This window comes from Scylla paramamosain, chromosome 34, assembly GCF_035594125.1.
Source record: "Scylla paramamosain isolate STU-SP2022 chromosome 34, ASM3559412v1, whole genome shotgun sequence".
NCBI lineage: Eukaryota > Metazoa > Arthropoda > Malacostraca > Decapoda > Portunidae > Scylla > Scylla paramamosain.
This window is the reverse complement of record NC_087184.1, coordinates 712,501-732,900: the sequence shown is the minus strand read 5'-3', so window position 1 is coordinate 732,900 and position 20,400 is coordinate 712,501. Positions and strand designations below refer to the sequence as shown.

The 20,400-nt window shown below is 38.8% G+C and overlaps 2 protein-coding genes and 1 long non-coding RNA gene across 13 annotated transcripts in view; 1 reads left to right on the top strand and 2 right to left on the bottom strand.

Moving 5' to 3' along the window:
- Window positions 1–2,290: 2,290 nt before the first annotated feature.
- LOC135090006 (uncharacterized) lies at window positions 2,291–5,144 on the bottom strand. Of its 2 annotated transcripts, XR_010261728.1 has the most exons (4): window positions 5,048–5,144; window positions 4,789–4,841; window positions 3,444–3,511; window positions 2,291–2,774 (listed from the first exon to the last, which is right to left on the bottom strand). It is a non-coding gene; the product is annotated as an uncharacterized LOC135090006 (long non-coding RNA). The 2 variants fall into 2 exon arrangements; XR_010261727.1 differs by lacking the exon at window positions 4,789–4,841 and having other exon boundaries at window positions 5,048–5,129.
- Window positions 5,145–6,918: 1,774 nt separating this feature from the next.
- On the top strand, window positions 6,919–16,407 carry LOC135090001 (ionotropic receptor 40a-like). Of its 5 annotated transcripts, XM_063986201.1 has the most exons (7): window positions 6,919–7,031; window positions 8,236–8,485; window positions 8,794–8,979; window positions 9,570–9,699; window positions 13,386–13,567; window positions 13,868–14,001; window positions 15,946–16,086. In XM_063986201.1, exons 2-7 carry the CDS (start codon window positions 8,252–8,254, stop codon window positions 15,974–15,976), a joined length of 897 nt encoding a protein of 298 aa, XP_063842271.1. In that variant the 5' UTR covers window positions 6,919–7,031; window positions 8,236–8,251; the 3' UTR covers window positions 15,977–16,086. The 5 variants fall into 5 exon arrangements, 3 of the variants coding, with proteins under 3 accessions (XP_063842271.1, XP_063842272.1, XP_063842273.1); XR_010261724.1 differs by lacking the exon at window positions 9,570–9,699; XM_063986203.1 differs by lacking the exons at window positions 6,919–7,031; window positions 8,236–8,485; window positions 8,794–8,979 and adding exons at window positions 10,783–10,963; window positions 11,834–12,098 and having other exon boundaries at window positions 9,567–9,699.
- A 1,131-nt stretch (window positions 16,408–17,538) lies between these two features.
- Window positions 17,539–20,400, bottom strand: part of LOC135090003 (coiled-coil domain-containing protein 22 homolog) — a 29,726-nt gene continuing 26,864 nt past the window's right edge. For all 6 annotated transcript variants that reach the window (XM_063986210.1, XM_063986212.1, XM_063986213.1 and 3 more), the window contains 4 exons: window positions 20,359–20,400; window positions 19,873–20,038; window positions 19,163–19,297; window positions 17,539–18,908 (listed from right to left, as the gene is read on the bottom strand). The exon at window positions 20,359–20,400 is cut by the window's right edge and continues 98 nt beyond it. In XM_063986210.1, the coding sequence (XP_063842280.1) occupies window positions 18,801–18,908; window positions 19,163–19,297; window positions 19,873–20,038; window positions 20,359–20,400 (451 nt within the window). In that variant the 3' untranslated portion in view covers window positions 17,539–18,800. The remainder of the gene's footprint in view (window positions 18,909–19,162; window positions 19,298–19,872; window positions 20,039–20,358) is intronic.

Below are 20,400 nucleotides of genomic sequence, written 5' to 3'. Positions count from 1 at the left end.
ATGTCTGGGGTTTTATTTGTTTTTTATCGCTATTGCTAAACACAATTAAAGAAATGTGTAGTGTTTCAATACTTGTACTCATCAAAATATTCCTATAGTAATGGCAACATTCCACCCACCAATATTCTTAAAACCTAAACATTCAGTAAAGACTCACATGCTTTCTATATACTCTATCCCATCTTCTTAAATTGGACACAGTGCCTCATGCAGCAGACATACTGGCATCTATCTCTCTTATGTACTTGAAAACAAATAAGTGACATGAAATCGTGTAAGATTAATTTTCTTGGTGTTGCAGATTTCTGTGACACTGAGAGAGCTCGGTCTTGCCAACCCAGAAGGCTACTCCATCACAGACCTCTTTGACGGCGTCCACTATGGCATCGTTCAACCAGACAAGCGCTTCAAGGTGGATGTCAACCCATCATGCGTGGTGCTCGTGAGATGTGAGGTGGCTAAGCATGGTGCTGCTGGGGCAAGGGCACCGTTCAGACCGACACCCTCTGATCGCAGCTTCAGAAACCCTTTCCATAACAACAACAACTTATTCAATAATTTTGGTGGATAAGGACAAGATATATTCTTAGAGTGTGGGGGTTTCATATTGCATTGTGATATTCTTAGAGTGTGGGGGTTTCATATTGCATTGTGAAGTTAGTTACTGTTTTGAGTTACTCCACTCCAATGTACATAAACAAAGATTTTTTGTTAAATTCTCATTGACATGTGTGCCAGTGCATTCACTGTGTGCATTTGACAATCAAGAGTTCCGGAATCAATAGGAAAGACCGAGTGAGTTACATGGGTTGTGGTTGGAAGGTTACGAGTGACTAGATTTAGTTAGGCAGTTAAGGTAAATATATACCTTGGCTGGGCCACCCTGTAGGATGTCAGTATACTTGAATGAAATCATAATGTATATACATTATTATGGAAGACATTATGGAAGAATTGTGGTATTTTGCTTTTTGTGGTATGAAACCTATTTTGCTTTTCTTCAAGTTAACTGGTTATGATTCTGAGGGTGTGCAACTGAGCAATTGCCTAGTAAATGTAGTGGGGCAGAGCTGGAGGTCCTAGAAGGTACAGGTATTAGCTGTCAGACCATTTATAAGCTGTCACAGACCATTTAGGTGGACATGACAGCATACCAGCACCTTCAGAAATCTCAGCTGATAGAGTGAAATTCACTCAAGTGATGTGTGAAAGGATGATGTGAAAAAGACAAGACTTCCTTGAGCTTCCATTATTGTCATTTTACTTAGGGGGGTTTCATGCATGCCTGAGAACATGAGTGTGTAACATGTATCACCTGTCACTTCCCTACTCCTCCCTCCCTCCAGTCCAAGGTGTCAAAGGTCAGACTCTCTCCTTCCCATATCATATATCCATGCAGAAAGCTTAATGTTGGATATGAAATGGAATGCAAATGAATATGAAATGACTGTGCTAGCTTGCACCAAGCTGCCAGTGGGATCGAGTTAACCGGTTTAACTACTTTGAGTAGAGTTAGAGGATCTTAAGGATGGAATATACAAGATGATCTATTAAGGATGGAATATGTAAGATGATCTATCTAAATCTAAGAGTGACTGTGGATAGAGATCTATCTAAATCTAAGAGTGACTGAGGATGGAGTATATAAGAGTTTGTGACTGGAGTATATAAGAGTTTGTGACTGGAGTACACATGTCAGATAGCTCAGCTCACTCAGCTCACTTATATATATGGGCCGGTGAGGAGCAGACTAGAGAACAAGGAAATCTTTAAGAAATCTTATAGTGCTGCCAGTTAATAGCAGCATCTCTCACTGACTGACTGTACTGTCAATGTACAACAAGTACTATGATGATTTTTCTTTTACATTGTGATCTTTTTACTTTCTAACATGCATGTGACATACAAGACATTGTGATCTTTTTACTTTCTAACATGCATGTGACATACAAGACATCAAACTTTGTGACATACAAGACATCAAACTTTCTAACATGCATGTTACATACAAGACATCAATCATGGACATGTTAGGAGGATTCATCATGTTAGGATATTGCAGTATCCCGAGTATTGAATGATAGTTTGGTTACAAGCAACTTTACTGAATCACTTAACAACCAAACAAGCAACTTTACTGAATCACTGAAATGTTTAAGAGGGGGTACAATGTTTTTGTTACTTTGAACATTCATACACAATCTACACACAATTTTCCTTTCTCCATGTTCATACACAATCTACACACAATTTTCCTTTCTCCATCATGTACACACTCCATCATCATGTACACACAATTCACAATTCCTTTCTTTATATTTTTATGATCTGTGTATTACAAATCATTTGGTTAATCAATCAACAAAACAATGACCTGTCATTATTAGATAATAAATGTCCAAACAAACTAAGAAATCTTATGATCTTAACATATTTAACCTGGTTGTCTTTAACCTGGTTGTCTATCTTGGTTGTCTAGATAGATAAATGTCCACTTGGTTGTCACAACCTAAATAGATAAATGTCCAAACAAGTTTTAGATAAATGTCTAAACAAGTCTCATTAATTTGTTTTAATTTTAACAGTTCATGACAACCATTGGTTATGCTGCATAAGAAAAATGAAAGGACGAGACTGCACGAGAAATGAAAATGTTACTGCCTTATAATGTATGTATGTATATACATAGAATGCATGAGTGAAATGAAAATGAAACTTTCCAATTTATTTCTCTCCTTTAGCACTAGTTGAAGGGTTACTGAAGTTGGCACCACCTGCAACAAGGACAGCACCACCATCGTTTGTTTTCAATACCTAACAAGACACCAGATGCAACTTAAAAAAAAAAAAGTATTATTACAGAAATGCCATCCATCAGAAATGCCATCCAATCTTCTCTATATTTTGTGTGATAGTACGAATGTTGTCCACATGAATTTTTAGTAGTATTTTTTTTTCATGTGGTCCACAAGATTTAGAGAATCCTAGAGAATCTTATATTTGTTATTTTTCATACATTTTCTTATTGTTTACCATGTTACTGGAATGCAGTGTAAATTGCTTACCAATGAACTGTGTGATACTGAGAGTTGATTTCCCAACATGACCAAGATATTTTTAGAATGCAAAACAATACCAGAAATGTTAAACAATTTTCATGGTGTGTACCACTCCCTCATGTGTTGTGTTATGTTGAATAGTATCCTCCAGTAAATATAGAGAATAGGAAACAAAATAATAGAAAGCAGTCAGTAAATAGATATAGAATAGGAAGCAGTAAATAGAAGTATATATTGTGTCCCAATCTGTCCAAATTTATTCCCCTTGGTGCTTTGAACTCTCACAGTTCAGCTCTGTGTCACTATGTTGCCAGTTTTGTTACATTAGTGTAATAATGTTGGCTAACTAACATTGTGACAAGACTGCCATCATCATATACACACCTTAGCAGAGCAGACATGTCAGGTTCTCTTCACTCAAGCAGTCTTACATCAGGCCCTCTCACTCACGTCTGCAAGTAAGAACTTGTGCAAACTGGGCATTTTCTATAAGATCCTAACCCAACTGTAATCTTAATTTTCCCAAGTCATGACATTCAAATTCTAACATCCATACCCGAGCATGACCTAATTATTTTCCCCACCGACCTTCAATTAATCTTGCACCTCTTTTCCTACGCCTCAGTCTTCTCCCTGTCCCTTGAGCATTACCATCATTAATCCCATCCACATCAAAACACTACAGATGATTTACCGCCAGAAAGTGTTTTGAATGACATGTTCACAAGATTTCTCTCATACAAGGATTGACAAGATATACATTTCTCTCATAAAAGGATTGACAAGATATATTTTTTTTTACCAGTTGTATTACTGAATGTATACTTCATTTGAATTATGCGTATTTCTTCCATTAATTTACCTCGGAGTCTCCGGAGATTAAGCGAATTATGCGCATTTCTTCCATTAATTTACCTCGAAGAGTCTCCGGAGATTAAGTATGGAGAGTACAAAAAAAAAAGTTAAAACATCAAACGGGAGAGTCTCTCGAACTCTTAGGAACACATCGCTCATTGACCAGCAAAAACAGCCAGCACCACGAGTCTTACACTACTGTCTAGTTCAGAAGGCAGCCCACCCACGCCTGGGAACGGAGGGATGCCGGACCCTTGTATACTCGAGGCAATTACGCTCTTCCAACTATCCCGTGTCCCGGGGTAGTGCCTTGTGTCCACTGAAGCTTCAAACTCTTCCAGATACAGGTCTTACAAGAAAGCACTAGTAAAAAAGAAAAGATGCAAGTATGTAACACCCTCAAAATCAAATACAGATTAAAGACTATCAAACAGCCTACCATAAAGTCACCTATGGGCATATAGTTATGGATGAAGACCAATTACTACAGCTATTGGTAGAGTAAAACTTTCTCGAGTTATGCATCTTACTTTAACCGAACGATTTCACTGGGCGACTTGACTAGGTGAATAAATTCCTATGAAACATGGTACATCATCCACCAACATACCAGTGTCAGTACAAAGCACACAAGTAACCATTTGCACTGAAACCCGATTTTACAATATTGAAATTGTACCTCGGAGACCCCGGCTACTCGTCTGTGGCCTTAAAATATTTCCTGAATACGGGCCTACCAGACAAAACACCCATCCCACACCTTGCAACATAAGTAGCACTCAAAACGCAATTGCACTGGAAATATCAAGCGTAACCAGTGTGAAAGCAAGCATCAAAACTCAGATAAATTAACACACAACAACAAACCACTTACTGAATATTGCCCCCCTTCAATAGCACAGCTTCCGACTACGCAGACACCGCATTCTGAAATATATGGGAGGCACTTCACTGTAAATGGAGTTAATACACCAAAACATCACAACCCTTAACAACTCGAAACCTTTAATATCAAAGCAAATATAAAGCTGAACTCAAGATCCGTATCAACTCATCTATAACAACCACACAACACCTGGTACTTAACCTAAATAGTATCCTCGTGTAACAACCACACAACACCCAGAACTTACCCGCTCGGATATCCTCCCTCTAACACCGGCGGTGGTCTTCGCTTGACTGAAATCGTGCGGCCGTGGCAGGTTGCGTTCTCACCTCTCCGCCAGGTGCCCCTCCCCCCCGTTTCCTTCTCCCTCTCCCCACCACCTTCCTCAAAAACAATCATTTGCGCTGCTTCTTCAACGCCTTTCTGTCCATGCTTCATGTAAAGTACATCAGCTGAGTAACTTTCGAGTAAAATATTGAACTGCATTATTAGTTAATAATTTACTCCCAGTACAAGAGTTTACCCAGTAACAAAAAAAGTCCAATGGATGTGTGTGTGTGTGTGTGTGTGTATGTGTCCAACAATCGCTCACAAACAGGCTTCGAAGCAAAATTCACACACACACACACACACACACACACACACATAGGTCTCACAAAAAGAATTAAAGTAGAATAAATTATGTTAAATACGCTAGATATGAACTAATTTCCTTTTCTTTTGAAATTTTCTTTAATTATTTATTAACGAGGTTGTAACATAACGATTGTTTTCTTCCTTACATGGTTTCATGGACTATATAGCAATCAACATATTTTGATTTTAAAGATTTTAAGATATACACAGTTTTTTTTTCAGTATTTCTACTTCACCTGAGAGGTCAAAAGTTCACCCTGTTTGAGTACCAAGGGAGATAAAATGGTACTTACGTATGTATGTACGTATATTTCGAGCTGCTTTGATTTAAACTAAATCTGAATCAAATTCCTACAGGAAAGCTCTTATGTTATCTTGAATTATTCATTTTTTTAATAATAATAATAATAATAATAATAATAATAATAATAATAATAATAATAATAATAATAATAACAATTTATTTAGTTAGTTCATTAAGTATTTTATTCATTTTTATTTTGCTTCTCATTATTTTTATTATAAGACTTAGACACACGCAAACAATATTCATGTACAGTAAGTTATACACAAACTACGCGTACGATATACGAAAATTCTTACGTCAGTCTGCGTCTCGATTACAAGAGAGCTTTCACTTTCCGTGACTGACAGTAAGTGCAAGGCAGACGTAAAAAATACAGCTACGCACACTACGGTAAGTAATAAAGTGGACCTTTTTTTTCTTCACTTTTTTGTTGCCCTTGGGCAAAATTCCTCTTACATGATGAAAAATCAACAATTAATATGAAAACAACGTATTATTCAAATAACTTTAAAGACGTGAAATATAGTTGCGGTTGAGTATTAATTCAACAAAACAAAACAAGCCGCCCCTAACACAACACCAGACGAGAGCAACGATTAGTAACCAATTAACTCCTCGCTCAGCCTGGGAACCTGACGACCTATTGAACGCCTCATCAAAATTACCGAGCTCATTTACTCCACTGCTACTGGCCCCTTGCAATAAATAAACAGAGACGGATAAATAAATAAGAATAGAGTAAAAATATCTACCTCTTCACAAAAAGATACAGAAATTGCGTAATATTAGTTAATAAAAAACTAGTAATTATGTGAAAGGAGTTAAAAATCCTTACACTTTAGAGGGGTAATAAAACATGAAAGAAGCATAATAAAAATGAGGCATGTCAACTCATAACAACTATGTAAGCAGGTGAAATTAAAGAAAATATAAATTAAAACAAAACCAATCTTCATACAAACACGTAAAAAAATATAAAAATAAAATCCAGAGAAATTAAGTAAGATCTTATTTCAAACACAAACACATACAACAGAACTGTTTCATCCAGTTATTATTTTCGGACCGCTAATTGCTTTTCCCACACACTATAATTATTCTCTCTCTCTCTCTCTCTCTCTCTCTCTCTCTCTCTCTCTCTCTCTCTCTCTCTCTTAGTTAAAGGTGACGCAGCATCTCAAATCAAACCCAGCAGTGTTGTGGTGTCTGGATAAAATTAAGGCCATACACGACAAGCGTCTATTTGATCATCGAGGTTCAAGCGAAGTGAACGAAACAGACGAAGCAGGTAAGCACCGTGTTGTATCCAGACTTAGTGAGTGAGTGATACCAAAATGGTGCGGTCTTTTGATATGAGAGGGAGTGGATAAATGAGATGTATCATTAGCAACTTCAATAACAATTATATCAATAACTACTGCTACTACTACTACAAACAATAGTCTGCCATTTTATTACTTTTTTTTTTAATCTTAATTTCCAGATAGACTTAATTCCTCTGTCTTAATCCTTTTTTTATCTTTTACATGCTATTGCATTAGTGTTTTATTACGTCTTATGAAATAAACGTGAAGGGAAAGACTACTAACTATTACTACTACTACTACTACTACTACTACTGTAACCATGTTATGTTAATGGGATGATGTCTGATGCAATATGACCAAGGGATGGTGCAGTAAACTTTACGCATTTAATCCTGTACTGCTATAGTTGTCCTCTGCTAACATTCAGAGTAATGCACAAAAATACCAGCATTGATACACAAAGTGTGTATCAATGTGTGTTTTTTTTTAAACTATTTAGGAAATTGTAGTGTAAAAGTGCCAAAGAAAATTGTAAATGATATTTGGGGAACAAAAATAGCAGTGAAAGGTTTATCATTGATCATAGATGGCACGATTGCATAATATCTCCATCTCCATCGTTTACTATAATTACTACTACTATCGTTTTAATATAATAATGTATGGTCATTAGTAGTTGATCAATTAGTCCATATAAGAGAAATTCCAATTTTGGTATTATGTAAAATAAACTAGAAAGGGACACAGGAGCTACCTTGACCCCACCCACAGTAGTATCTTGACCCCACCCACAGTAGCTACCTTGACCCCACCCACAGTAGCTACCTTGACCCTACCCACAGTAGTATCTTGACCCCACCCACAGTAGCTACCTTGATCCCACCCACAATAGTAAGTTGACCCCACCCACAATAGCTACCTTGACCCCACACACAGTAGCTACCTTGACCCAACCACAGTAGCTACCATGACCCCACCTACAGTATACGTCAGAACAGAATGCTTCCACTTCTGCTTCTATAACAGTCTTAGATACAGTACTATTATGTGTTAACACAACTACTAACACAACTATGCTAACTGCTACTACTGCAATATCAGCAACAAAAGCATCATTAGCAACAACAACCACCATCCCCACATCCACCAAAAACAATAAAGCAACAATAACAACAACAATTCCAGGACCAAACATTGTAAGATGAAATCGATGAAGAACAACAATCACCACAAACATCGCCGACCATTACAACTACCACTGCTACTACTACTGCTGCTATTGCTACCACTGAGCGAATCTGCACAAAGGGCGCGGCGAGGCTGGTGGGCCAGAGGGGGTCTGCCTGTGGTGGTGGAAGGAGAGGAGCCGCCCGAAGGAGAAGTGGAGGACATGATCGCGTCCACTTTGCGCCGTCAGTTGCCAGGTTGTCATAAAGTAAGTGTCAATGTGGGGGATTCTTTGATGATGGAAGAGAAAGTAGATTAAACATAATTTTTTTTTTCCGTTCACTTTGCGTGTGTTGATAAGTCTCTGTCTATGTATATATGTATGTATGTGTGTATATGCCTACCTATCCTACCTACCTGTGTGTGTGTGTGTGTGTGTGTGTTATGTATATGTGTATGTAAATCTCTCTCTCTCTCTCTCTCTCTCTCTCTCTCTCTCTCTCTCTCTCTCTCTCTCTCTCTCTCTCTCTCTCTCTCTCTTTCTTTACCCATACCCATCTATCCATCTATTTCCAGGTAATAGTCTCAGACAGGCACCCAGTGAGGAACGAAATGAAAGCTCTAGGGGAAGAGGTGTTTGTGTGGGAGATGCAGCCCCTTCTCGCCTCCTTGCCTCCTTCTCGCCCCCTGGTAAGAACCACACATCGCCAGGGTGGCGCCGCCCCTCTTTGTGTCGCCTTCGTCATTCTCGCCCCGCTGCAGGTGAGTTCAGACAGGTGAGGGAAGGTAGTGACTGACTGACTGACTGACTGACTAGTTGGTGATTGATTGATTAGTTGACTGAGTTAATGAGTGACTGACTGATTATTTTTAAAGTCACAACAACAACTACTACTACTACCACCACCACCGTTGACTGACTTGTTCTGAAACTAAACTGACCAACTTCTTTCAACTTAATCCTTGACCATTTTTTGGAAGGGCATTTTTTTTTTCTTAGCTAGTCCCCTTGATACGTTTAAAACAATAAAAGTGACTGACAGGAAAGGATTGTTCACTAAAGACACGATCATGTAATTAACTAAAATTCCAAGGTATAATTAATAAGTCCTATAACATAACTTAGTAAATTTTTTACCCACACAATGTTATGAGTGTCTCCTTATGTCCCGAGTTTATGGGATACGCAGGGGATAAAACAGACATAGGGACAGGAAAAGGAGAAAACCCACTAAACTCATTGTAGAAGTGTATACAATAGGGATAAAAAAAATTAATATGATTGTAAGATTGATATTTATCTCGATACTCTGTGTGTGTGTGTGTGTGTGTGTGTGTGCGCGCGCAAACAGGTGGTGGCGGCGGCCATGGAGGGGCTACAGAGGGAAGAGTGGTTCCAAGGCGCACGGAAGCTGGTGTTCGCCTACACTGGTTTTGCCAACACGTCCCTGGAAGCAGCGGTGGAACGACATGCCACTCTGCGTACGTCTCTCTCTCTCTCTCTCTCTCTCTCTCTCTCTCTCTCTCTCTCTCTCTCTCTCTCTCTCTCTGTCCTTCCACCTCATTTTCAGTCTCGTTTCCTCCCTTCGTCCTAATTCAGTTGCAATATAAGTATTTTCTCCCCACAGGCTGTTCATCTATTCGTTCAATGTATTCTTATTCTGAAACACCTCTGCGCCGCACTACCGCTTCTCTTCAAAATAATCTAGTTGGTTACACAGATTTTAATTTTTTTTTTTTTTGACATTAACAAGATTTCTACATTATCAAAAGGAGAAATACTCTTGAGAACTCGGCCAATCATCTCTGTGGCCTTTGAAAATAGTCGTGGTGAGAACGTAAAGCGTTTCAGAATACTGGCCAATGTGTCAATACCCATTCAATATCTTTATTTATATCTTCCGCAATTTTCGCTCGACACTTGTAGTCAGAATTCCAGTAGGTTGCTTTAATTTCCAGTGTTTTTAGCATTTTTCCTCAAGTATCAAGTATTCGGAATATATCCACTGTCCTGTTTTGTAAGGAGTTCGTTAGCAGATTTCAGGACTTAAGATTGAGGAAAAGCGATACTGGACAATATGGTGATCTGAGGATTTGAGGCTTCAGGAAAAACATTAATGTACATTTCTCATTTGCAGTGTGTTTAGCGTCTTCCTTCATTCCAAAGTCATGAGCATGTATCAATTGTTCAGTTTTGTAAGAGCTGTCAGCACATTTAAGACCTAAAGACTAACAGAAAACCCTAAGCACAGTGTGAGAAGTGTATATCAGCGATTTCCTTTTAAATCTTAAGCCGTCTGATCTCCATTGTTCAGATGTGCAAGGACTGTCAGCCGATCAGGAGACGTAACACTGACAGAAAACGGTAAACACAGTGCAAGTGAAAAGTGTACAATCAACATTTTCCCTCAGATCTTAAGACTTCTACCATGTTTGTTCAGTTTTGTAAGGAGCTGGTATGCAGAACTAAAACCTTAACACTGAGAGAAAACACCAAACACAGTACGAGTAAGAACTATACATTAGCTCCTTGACGATTGACCATGACATGCCCCCCACCGCCAGGCTCAGCCTACGGCACGGTGCTGGCTGCCTGGACCCATAGTAGGGAGGCCAAGGCCTGTACCAGGTGGTGACCACCTGCCCCTATTGCAAGGAAGGGGGTCCTAACGCCGCCCTGGTGGACCAATGGACGCCAGGAACCACTCACGTCACGGAAAAGCCACTTTATCCAGACACATTTAAGGTTAAACATTTAATCATTGTTGCTTTTAGTAGTAGTAGTAGTAGTAGTAGTAGTAGTAGTAGTAGTAGTAGTAGTTAAAGATTCATTTTCATTGTGGAGCTTACTTCGTTTCAAAATATGTGGAGCTTACGTTTCAAAATATAATGTGTATTACAAGACAGTGATTATAATATTCAGGACCCGTATTTTCAAATGCTTTGTTCTCTCATAATGATTATTCTCAGAGTTCACAGTGATGATTAGACTGGTTCTCATGTTTTTTTTTTTTCTCTCTCTCTCTCATTATTGATGTGGAATCCTTGTTAAACTGTGGCGTGGCTTGGAGTGGTCGGCGGTGCCACCTTTGATCGCTCGCCTGTCACTGAAGGGATCAGTGCCCGTGAGCTCCGTTTATCAAGAGCTCGCCCTTCGGCGCCTTGTGACCCCAGTGTTGTTTTGAATCCCTATATCTATTTATTCATTCATTTTATTTCATGTATCTATTTTGTATTACTGAAGTAGGAGGGAGAGAACGGTAAATTACCGATTTTTGTTTTTACTTTTTTTTTTTTGTATCACTGACCAGTCACTTTCTCGCATATAATTAAATAATTCAAAAAAAAGTCAAACTGAAGGAACGCACATGACACCAAAAAAAAAAAAAAAGTAGGCTAAAGGGACGCAATTCTGCTTCGGAGAATACGAATTATCTGAAATTAATATAACAACAAAGAACAATTCCCTCAACAAGAATATTTCCCTTTCTCTCTGTCCTATAATATATATATATATATATATATATATATATATATATATATATATATATATATATATATATATATATATATATATATATATATATATATATATATATATATATATTCACAACAGAACTTCCACGGCCACCAGTTCAAGATAGTCACCCTGGAATACGCGCCCTTCAGCTGCTACACTAAGATGGAAGACAAAGAAGACGGCGATGAGATGCACGGTCACGGTCAGGAGGGAAGAAAACGAAGATCCAGGCTCGAGCTCAAAGACTGTGTGGACACCCGAATGCTGCGTGCCATGGCGACCTCCCTCAATTTTACTTACGTGGTGCGGGAGCCTCTGGACGGGCAGTGGGGGTACCGGCTGCAGAACGGCTCCTACACGGGTTAGAAATACGTATACATACCGGTTTATTCTTTCGTCAAGACGAAAAGAGTATTTCCCTAGTCAGGGGTTGGTACCAAGTACGTACAGTTCTACCGCAGTTCCATCTCGTCATCTCAATCTGTCTTCTCCTCGATCTTCATTCCTCAATTGTTTTCTTTTCATCGGTTCCAGATCTTTTCTTCTTACTAGGTGTCCAAACCATCTTATTTTTTTATGTCCTTATCACTTCTGTAGTGTATTCCACTCCCTTCCTCCTCGCTTCTTCATTTCGCAGATGTTCTTTGAGTGACAAAATGGCCCGTATTCTGAAACATTTATGCGCCGTACCTCAACTATTACAAAAAAGCCTCAAACTGAAGCTATACGGATTTTTAAGGGTGTTTTTTTACGGTTTCAGTGACAGATTTATAAGATTTCTACAATATAAAAGGGAGAAACAGTCTTGGGAACCCGACTAATCATTTATGTGGCCTTTGAAAACAGTCATGGTGAGAGAGCAAAGCATTTCAGAATACGGACTTATTTTCAAAGGTCACAGAGATAACTAGTCGAGTTTCTAAGGGCGCATTTTTATTTATTTTGGCACGGACGATGTTAAGTAGGTACTTATTAATCATGAAAACCTCCCCCCAGTAACCTCCATTAGTGCGCGTTAACAATAGTGGTGCTGAAACGCTGAAAAGTTTGAGAGAGAGAGAGAGAGAGAGAGAGAGAGAGAGAGAGAGAGAGAGAGAGAGAGAGAGAGAGAGAGAGAGAGAGAGATAGGGGGGGGGGGCATTATCCAGACTTTAATGATTATAATCACCTTCGACGATGATTGTACCACCTAAAATATCACCTAAAATTTTATCTAGTTACACCAAACTGATGAAGAAAAATGACCAATAAATACGGATGAAGCAGAAGAAGAAGATGATGATGATGATGATGAAGGATTATAATAACTGTTCATTGCTCGTCATTTGTGTTATCATTATTATGTCCTTAACCCTTTTCCTGCTATGCTTGTTCTTCGTTAACATTTAGAGTACAATAAAAAAAATGCTCACTTAGACGCAGAAAGAAATTAGAAAGTTTATCTGGTCTTTTGTTTCTATTTTATTTATGTATTTATTTATTTATTTTTCATTCACTTATTTTCATTTGCTTATCTATTTTTCATAACAATTATTTAAGAGACTAGTACGGAAGTGAGTGCTTAAAATTGTAGGTGATTAAGCGAAAAGAAAATATCCAGTATTGTAAAGAATAACTAAAGCCTCTCTCTCTCTCTCTCTCTCTCTAGGTGTGATTGGCGCCGTGCAAAGACTAGAGGCGAACTTTTCCCTGAACGTGGCCTTCACCGGGGACAGGGAGCGTGTGATTGACTACACCCTGGGTTACTACAACGACCCACTCACTTTCTGCACCTCACCACCTCGTCCCCTACCACGCGTACTGGCCCTCGTGCGCCCCTTCCACCCCGAGGCAAGGCAACCACAAGGACAGACACACGGACAGACAAATATACGGACAGAAAGACACACACACACACGATACAGAGACAGACAACACAAGCCTGACTCAATCCTGTACGTATTCTACAACTTCAAAAATACTTAGGTGAATACACACACACACAGACCACACTCAACGTTACCCATCCCGAAAATAATTGGCACGGGTCATCTTCATGTTATCCCTTTATCCACACACCTAATTATTGATGCTAATCCAATAAATTCCCCCTTTATCCACACACCTGATTGCTGCTGATCCGCGCGGCAGGTGTGGGCAGGGTTTGTGGTCGTTCTGGTGGCGGTGGGAAGCCTCTACTATGCTGCCAGGAAACTTGAAAATTCCTCCTCCTCCGTGCCCTCTTTTCTCGCCACCTTCCTGAAAATATATGGAAGCTGTCTGACGTAAGAGTAGCCACTGTGTGTGATAGTAGTGGTGGTGGTGGTAGTGGTGGTGGTAGCATAGTGGTGGTAGTAGTAGTAGTAGTAGTAGTAGGCCGGTACTGAGAGACGCTTCGCTCTCTCACCGCGACTATCTCCAAAGATCATAAATATGATTTGCCGGAATCTCAGGAATGTTTCTCTTGTTGATAATGTAGAAATCTTGTCAATCTGTCACTAGAACCGTAAGCACTCTTAAAAACCATGCAACTTCAACTAAGCATTTTGAAAGTAGTTGGGGTGCGATGATTATGTTTCTAAGTGTAGTAGCAGTTAAGTCATTTTCCTCCTCTCTTTCCTCTACATTTCCTTCTATTTAACTCTTCCGCTCACACTGTCCCTTTCCTCGGATCCTTCTCCCTATTCTCTTCCACCCAGTGCTCAGTTTCCAAGCCTCTCTCCTTCCCAATATTCGTCCCATCAATAAACAGCAGTTACCTCTCACAAACATCATTAACTGTAGACATCCTACTCTTACCGTATCTAGTGTTTTTATTAATTTCTTTTGATAAAGCAGTTAGCGTAGTGCATTTGGATCAGCGTCTAGTGTGGTAAATTACAACCATGGTGCACAGTGAGAGAAGAAAAACAATACCTAGAAAATTGCACGATATTGCTGCATGATATTGCATTATGTACTGTGAGAGGACAAGGAGGTGAGAAGGGAATGAAGCGATGACTGGTTACAAAGACGAAGTGAAAGGAGAAGCCATGCAACCATTTTACATGAACTGTGAAGTGCTTATGATCAGACTTTAGAAACTATATGCGGATGGACCCAAAAATAACTTTGTTCATCGTGTGCCTGGCAGTGTCGTACTCCCACGCCTCTGTCCTGCCAGTGTCCGAGGTTCCGAAACTACGAACACGGGCAGTGTCTGTTACACCCCTTGGTGCTCACTTCTGACTTCATCAGCACTCATATCCTCTTGCTATCACTATCTGGTAACAGTGGCTGTTCGACAGACAGTGTTTGACTGTATGGACGCACACTAAAATCTCTCACTGACACCAAATTGTACCTACATCTAACTACCTAAAAGGACTCGTTTATCCCCCATATTGAGAAGTTCACGCACACCCCCAGAGAGAAACAGCAAGTAAGATGGGATAAGATAGTGCGTAGTATATGCTAAGGCTTCTCTATATTAAGAAAGCAACGCCCACTCCCAGAGAGAAATACGGGATGGTCTCTCCATATTAAAGGCCACGCACACCTCCAAAGAGAGAAACACACTAAGATAAAGATAGCATAATGTATAAAAAAAAATATTATGGCTACTCAGTGATATCAGTACGGACTCTATAAAGAATTTCTTATGTCAAAGATAATTCGTTGAAAAAAATATTTGTTTCAGGTTTTTTTACTAATAGGAATGCCAAGAAATGGGAGTGACTGTGTGTGTGTGTGTGTGTGTGTGTGTGTGTGTGTGTGTTCCAATGTCACAGGGGGAATATGATGATTCGCTAGAACTGTAAATCATCCTTAAAATTACGTGCAACTTCAACTTCAGTCTTTTGGTAGAAGTCGAGGTGCGGCATAGAAAATTTCTGAGTATGGCCTGCAATCACTCCAACCACTTGACATCCACCCTTCCCTCATCTCTCTTCCTCCTGACAACCATTGACTTTTTCATCTCTAGTGCATTGGCTTACTTCTCTTAACTGGATGGATGTATGGATTCTCTCTCTCTCTCTCTCTCTCTCTCTCTCTCTCTCTCTCCACTAGGCAGAGTCAGAAACTGACTGACTGACTGAGAAAAATTATATAACATAAATGAAACGCAAATAGAAATGAAACATTGTTACACACACACACACACACACACACACGAAGAGAGCTGAAAATAATATAAAAGCTATAAAAGATTGCTCTGTTCAATAACATGGTTTTCAATCCCTCTCCAGGTTCACCTCAGCTCCACGTGGCCACCAGTGATTTCTTTCCCTCAGAGATCGGCTGGGCAATGACGCCAGGTTGCCCTTTCAGGGATAAATTTAATCACCAGATCCGGCGGCTGCTGGAGGCTGGCCTGCTGACCCGGTGGCTGAACCAACTCATCCATGACCCGGGGCGGCGCGAGGCCCAGGAGTCAGAGGAGCCTCAGCAGGCGGAGAGGTTCCAGCAGCCCCTCATTCTGGACCATGAGCAGGGCGCCTACTACGTGCTCTTCATCGGCTATGCTCTGTCTGGCCCTCTCTTCTTGCTAGAGCTAGTCTGCTTCTCTCGGTACCATCTCTCCTAACCAAGCACAGCCTTCTGTCTTGCAACCTCCTAATGTTACTACTTCTATCACTACTTCTATTGGTGACATCTACAACTAAATTATGTGTGTGTAATGCTAATGTATCATAAAAATTAATATCATGTTCATTTTTTTAATATTGCTTGCTAACAATTCCCAAAAATTCATATTTAATGACTGAGCACGAATTCTTTTTAGTCATTCACATTACTGGTATTTCTATACATAGAGATAAGTACAGAAACAAGAAGCAATGATAACTGAGACACTGTCAGTCCTCCCACTATTACAGACAACAATTTTGTTTGTAAAAAGTCTATGTAGGTAAATATTGTGGTTACCTCTAAGCTCTGAACAGCCACCTTGACCCCCAAACCTTTTCGGCCCAATGAGACGCACACTTCTCTTCTCTGTGCTTAGGTCCTGTCTGTACTACAGTGGAATAAATCTACTGGATAAACAAAACACTGCACAAAGCACTATCTTCAGTAACACATTACATACCTTACAAATCTGTCCGGGCTGCACATAATGCCAAGGAGAATCAAAGCATAAAGACCGAAAAAAAAAATGAAGGAATAGAGGTAATTATTTTTTATATATACTCAAGGTATTCAGCCACAAAAAAGGCAGAGCAAAAGGTTTTATGACAGTTTACATATGTACAAAAAAAAAAAAAAAAGAAAGAAAGAAAGAAAGAGGAATGATTGCTTATGAAGACAACTGGCTCTGATGCAGCCTAATGAGAACACCATGAATAGGTTGGATGGACAATGTTAGGAGGTTATCAATATAAGAAACTGTCCAAGGAGAAATAAAGAGTAGTTCAACATAATAAGGATGAAAGATGGGCATTTGTAAATGTATATATCAAAATCAGCCATCACTGGCCTGAATAGATTATCCAACATCACATTAGCAGACTGGGTCAGTAAGTAAAGGGGAAGGGGATTGGTCTAATATGATGCACATGGGATCAGCCACCTCTGATGTTAATCCCTAATGAAGATAGTGATGGATGTGGTGCACAACTGACACTACCATGTGGGTTTGCTGAGGATCAGTGCTCTCTCCCACTAATGACTGTACATTTGATAAAATTTGAGGGAATGTTTGTGGATGTAAGTATGTAGGTGCTTTGTTTGAATTTCCCTCTATAAGGGATGTGATGGCAATAGATTATTATTATTATTTCTTTTCAGGATGCACATAAGCTTTTGTACTTTTCTTTCCAACTATTTTTATCAAACTCACATTAGAGACAGACTTTATTTTACTGAATTACCTCTTAGTCATTTTCACTTGATTAGCTGGCATTTCAATGAGTATCCACAATGCAAATATTGATGAATATCCTCTTATTTTTCTCATATAATGAAAAACAATAACATATACATATGTATGCATATTACTAACAAACAATTACAAAAATATATGTATTCCTGGAATAGCTTTATGCAAACACAAAACATGACCAGTATCTGGAGTCAACCAGCACTTGGAGTTCATGTCTGGCATGTTCCCCACCATACAGGATTTCATCAGCCTGTTGTGTTCCAGTTCCAGATCTTGCTACAAATCACTACAATCAGACAAATCTGGTCACTGTATCAGTTCCAATAGGTCCCCACATGGACCAAAGGAGTCAGCACTGCAAGTACCTGAGATGGCAGATCCTAGCCAGCCCTGCCCTTAACATTCACCACTGGTCCTATGTATCACAGATGCTGCACCACAATGCACTCATTCACCAAATTATAATATATACACTTATACTAATTATACTTTCAACAATATATCAACAGTAATATAGCAACTGAGCATTTGAAGCATGTTAAAATTCTTGCAGTTACTAATAATCAAGATAGGGGAATCATCCTAGGTCAGCTTCTAACTTGACCTGTCACTATCCTGAAGTGAAGTGAAGATTAATTTTCTACTAGGGATTTTTGGGAGTTGGAAAAATGTGTCTACTACAGCGTGTGAGAAGTAATCACTTGAATCAAATGTAAATCACCCAGTCATCACAACTACACTTTCTAAAGCAACTAAGTTTAACATAAAGCACTTTTTATGTATCACTGAAATGCAAAATTAAATAGTTCCTATATAATTTACAGACCAAATAATTTCATCTGACAAAAAAAAAAATCAACTGCATTATGTTTAATGTCTTTCTCCCTTTTTTGGGCCTCTTGAAATTTAGCAAGACAGCATTGGCAGTCAGTTAACTAGCTAAAGAATATCCATTATCCATTTAATATCTAGCAGAAGAAGAATGTTGGTGCAATATTTCTTTTTGTAACAAGCTTAATGGAAAATCTTAAGGTTAAAATACTGGATGATTTACAGAGATGGATGACAAACTACTGTAACTACTATGGCCTGTAAATGATATAAAATATGGCAGTGAATGAAATATGGAATTAAAAACTGGAATGAAAACTACAGTTTGGAAGTTATTATGATGCTACAGTCAGTGATGATTAGATCAACTCATACTCCCATCATTACCTCCTACGCAATTTGTTTCTTTAGACTAGCATTTTCTTTCTTCACTTGATTCAGATCCACCCTCAGCTGCTCCAGCTTCTCTTCAACATTCTTGGTTTTCTCTAAGTCAACCTATTGAAAAACCAAGGAAAGTCAGTTGCTGATTCCATGAAGAGACTGCATTAGGATCACCAGAACAGCATCCATTCTTCTAAATCAAATGCAGCAATATAACTCAAGATACTGTTTTTAATAACCCCAAATCATTATGAGATATCTAAAGAATATTTCATTTACCTTTCACTTTTCTTTGTATCTGGTCTGTACTAAATCAGAAATGGACTATGGAAGTAAACAAAATGTATAGTGAACACAAGGATCTTTACCTGTTCCCTGAGGTCAGATATTTCCCTCTGCGTTGCCCCGGTCTCCCTCACAATGTCCACCAGCTCCCCACACCCCTCATGCACAGCTGCCACTGCTCGGTACACCTGGCGCACTCGCTCATTGTTTGCAGCTTCCTGAACAAGACAAATATGAAATTTCATTAGTGTCTTACTGACTTCTACATTCAAAAATAAGATAATGATTCAATCATGAAAAGCTACTGAAAACATTTTGAACCATTCAAATCAATATTGATATTAAAAGATGGTCAGGAAAATGCTTGGGGAAATCTAGGAATATATTAAGTAATAATTTTTAGCCATTAGTAATGAAAGAATAAAACTTTTGAACATCCAATCTTATATTTGTTTAAAGAATAAAGAAAGGTAATTTATCACCTCTACTGTGAAAGACAGATTCTGTTCTTAGGAAATGCATTAGTCTTTGCTAACTCTGGGCACCACTACTGAACCACAGTGTTTTTTTTTTTTTTTTTTTTTTTTTTTTTTAGGCCCTCTGGACTTTCAGTAAAATAAGAGATGTGACATCAAATGTTTCATGTATCAAAAACAAACCTAGTGTCTATGCCTTAGAATTTAGATAACAGCTGCTATTCACTATCATACTGTCAAGTTGTGGCATCAATGACATATATAATCCTCTGACTGTAAGATATGTCACACAAAATTCATCTGAATTAATGTCTCACCTTGTATGCTGTCCCCTCAACTACTGTGAAGGTTCTCTCAAGTTTCCCTGAGAGGATATTTATTTCCTTTTGTATGGTCCTGGTGTCTGCAAGCACTCGGTCAATCTCTTGCTTCTGTTTCCGAACTTTTGCACTTATGTCTATAATTCTCTTGGTGTGCACAGATCTACAAGGAAATATGGTGTGTTAAATTGCACCTTTATACATAACATTGGGTACAACACCATATAATGTAAGAGATGGTGCTTAATAGCAGATATCTCTGAAGTTATGCTCAACATGCCAGCTACTGTATTAGAAATTCTAATTGCAAAATTTGAGCAGAGATTTTTCTTTTTAGTTTGCAGTGACAGGCAACATAATCAAAGTTATAAAGCAAATTAAGGAAGAAACAAACTGTGAAAGTACAGAAGTCAGATATTCACAGATATATAATAGTTTTAAAAAAGCAGAGGAGCTTCTCCTTTCCTCCTCACAGTGACAAACCTGTTGACATCTTTAGTGATTTTTTCCACTTGTTCTTTAAGC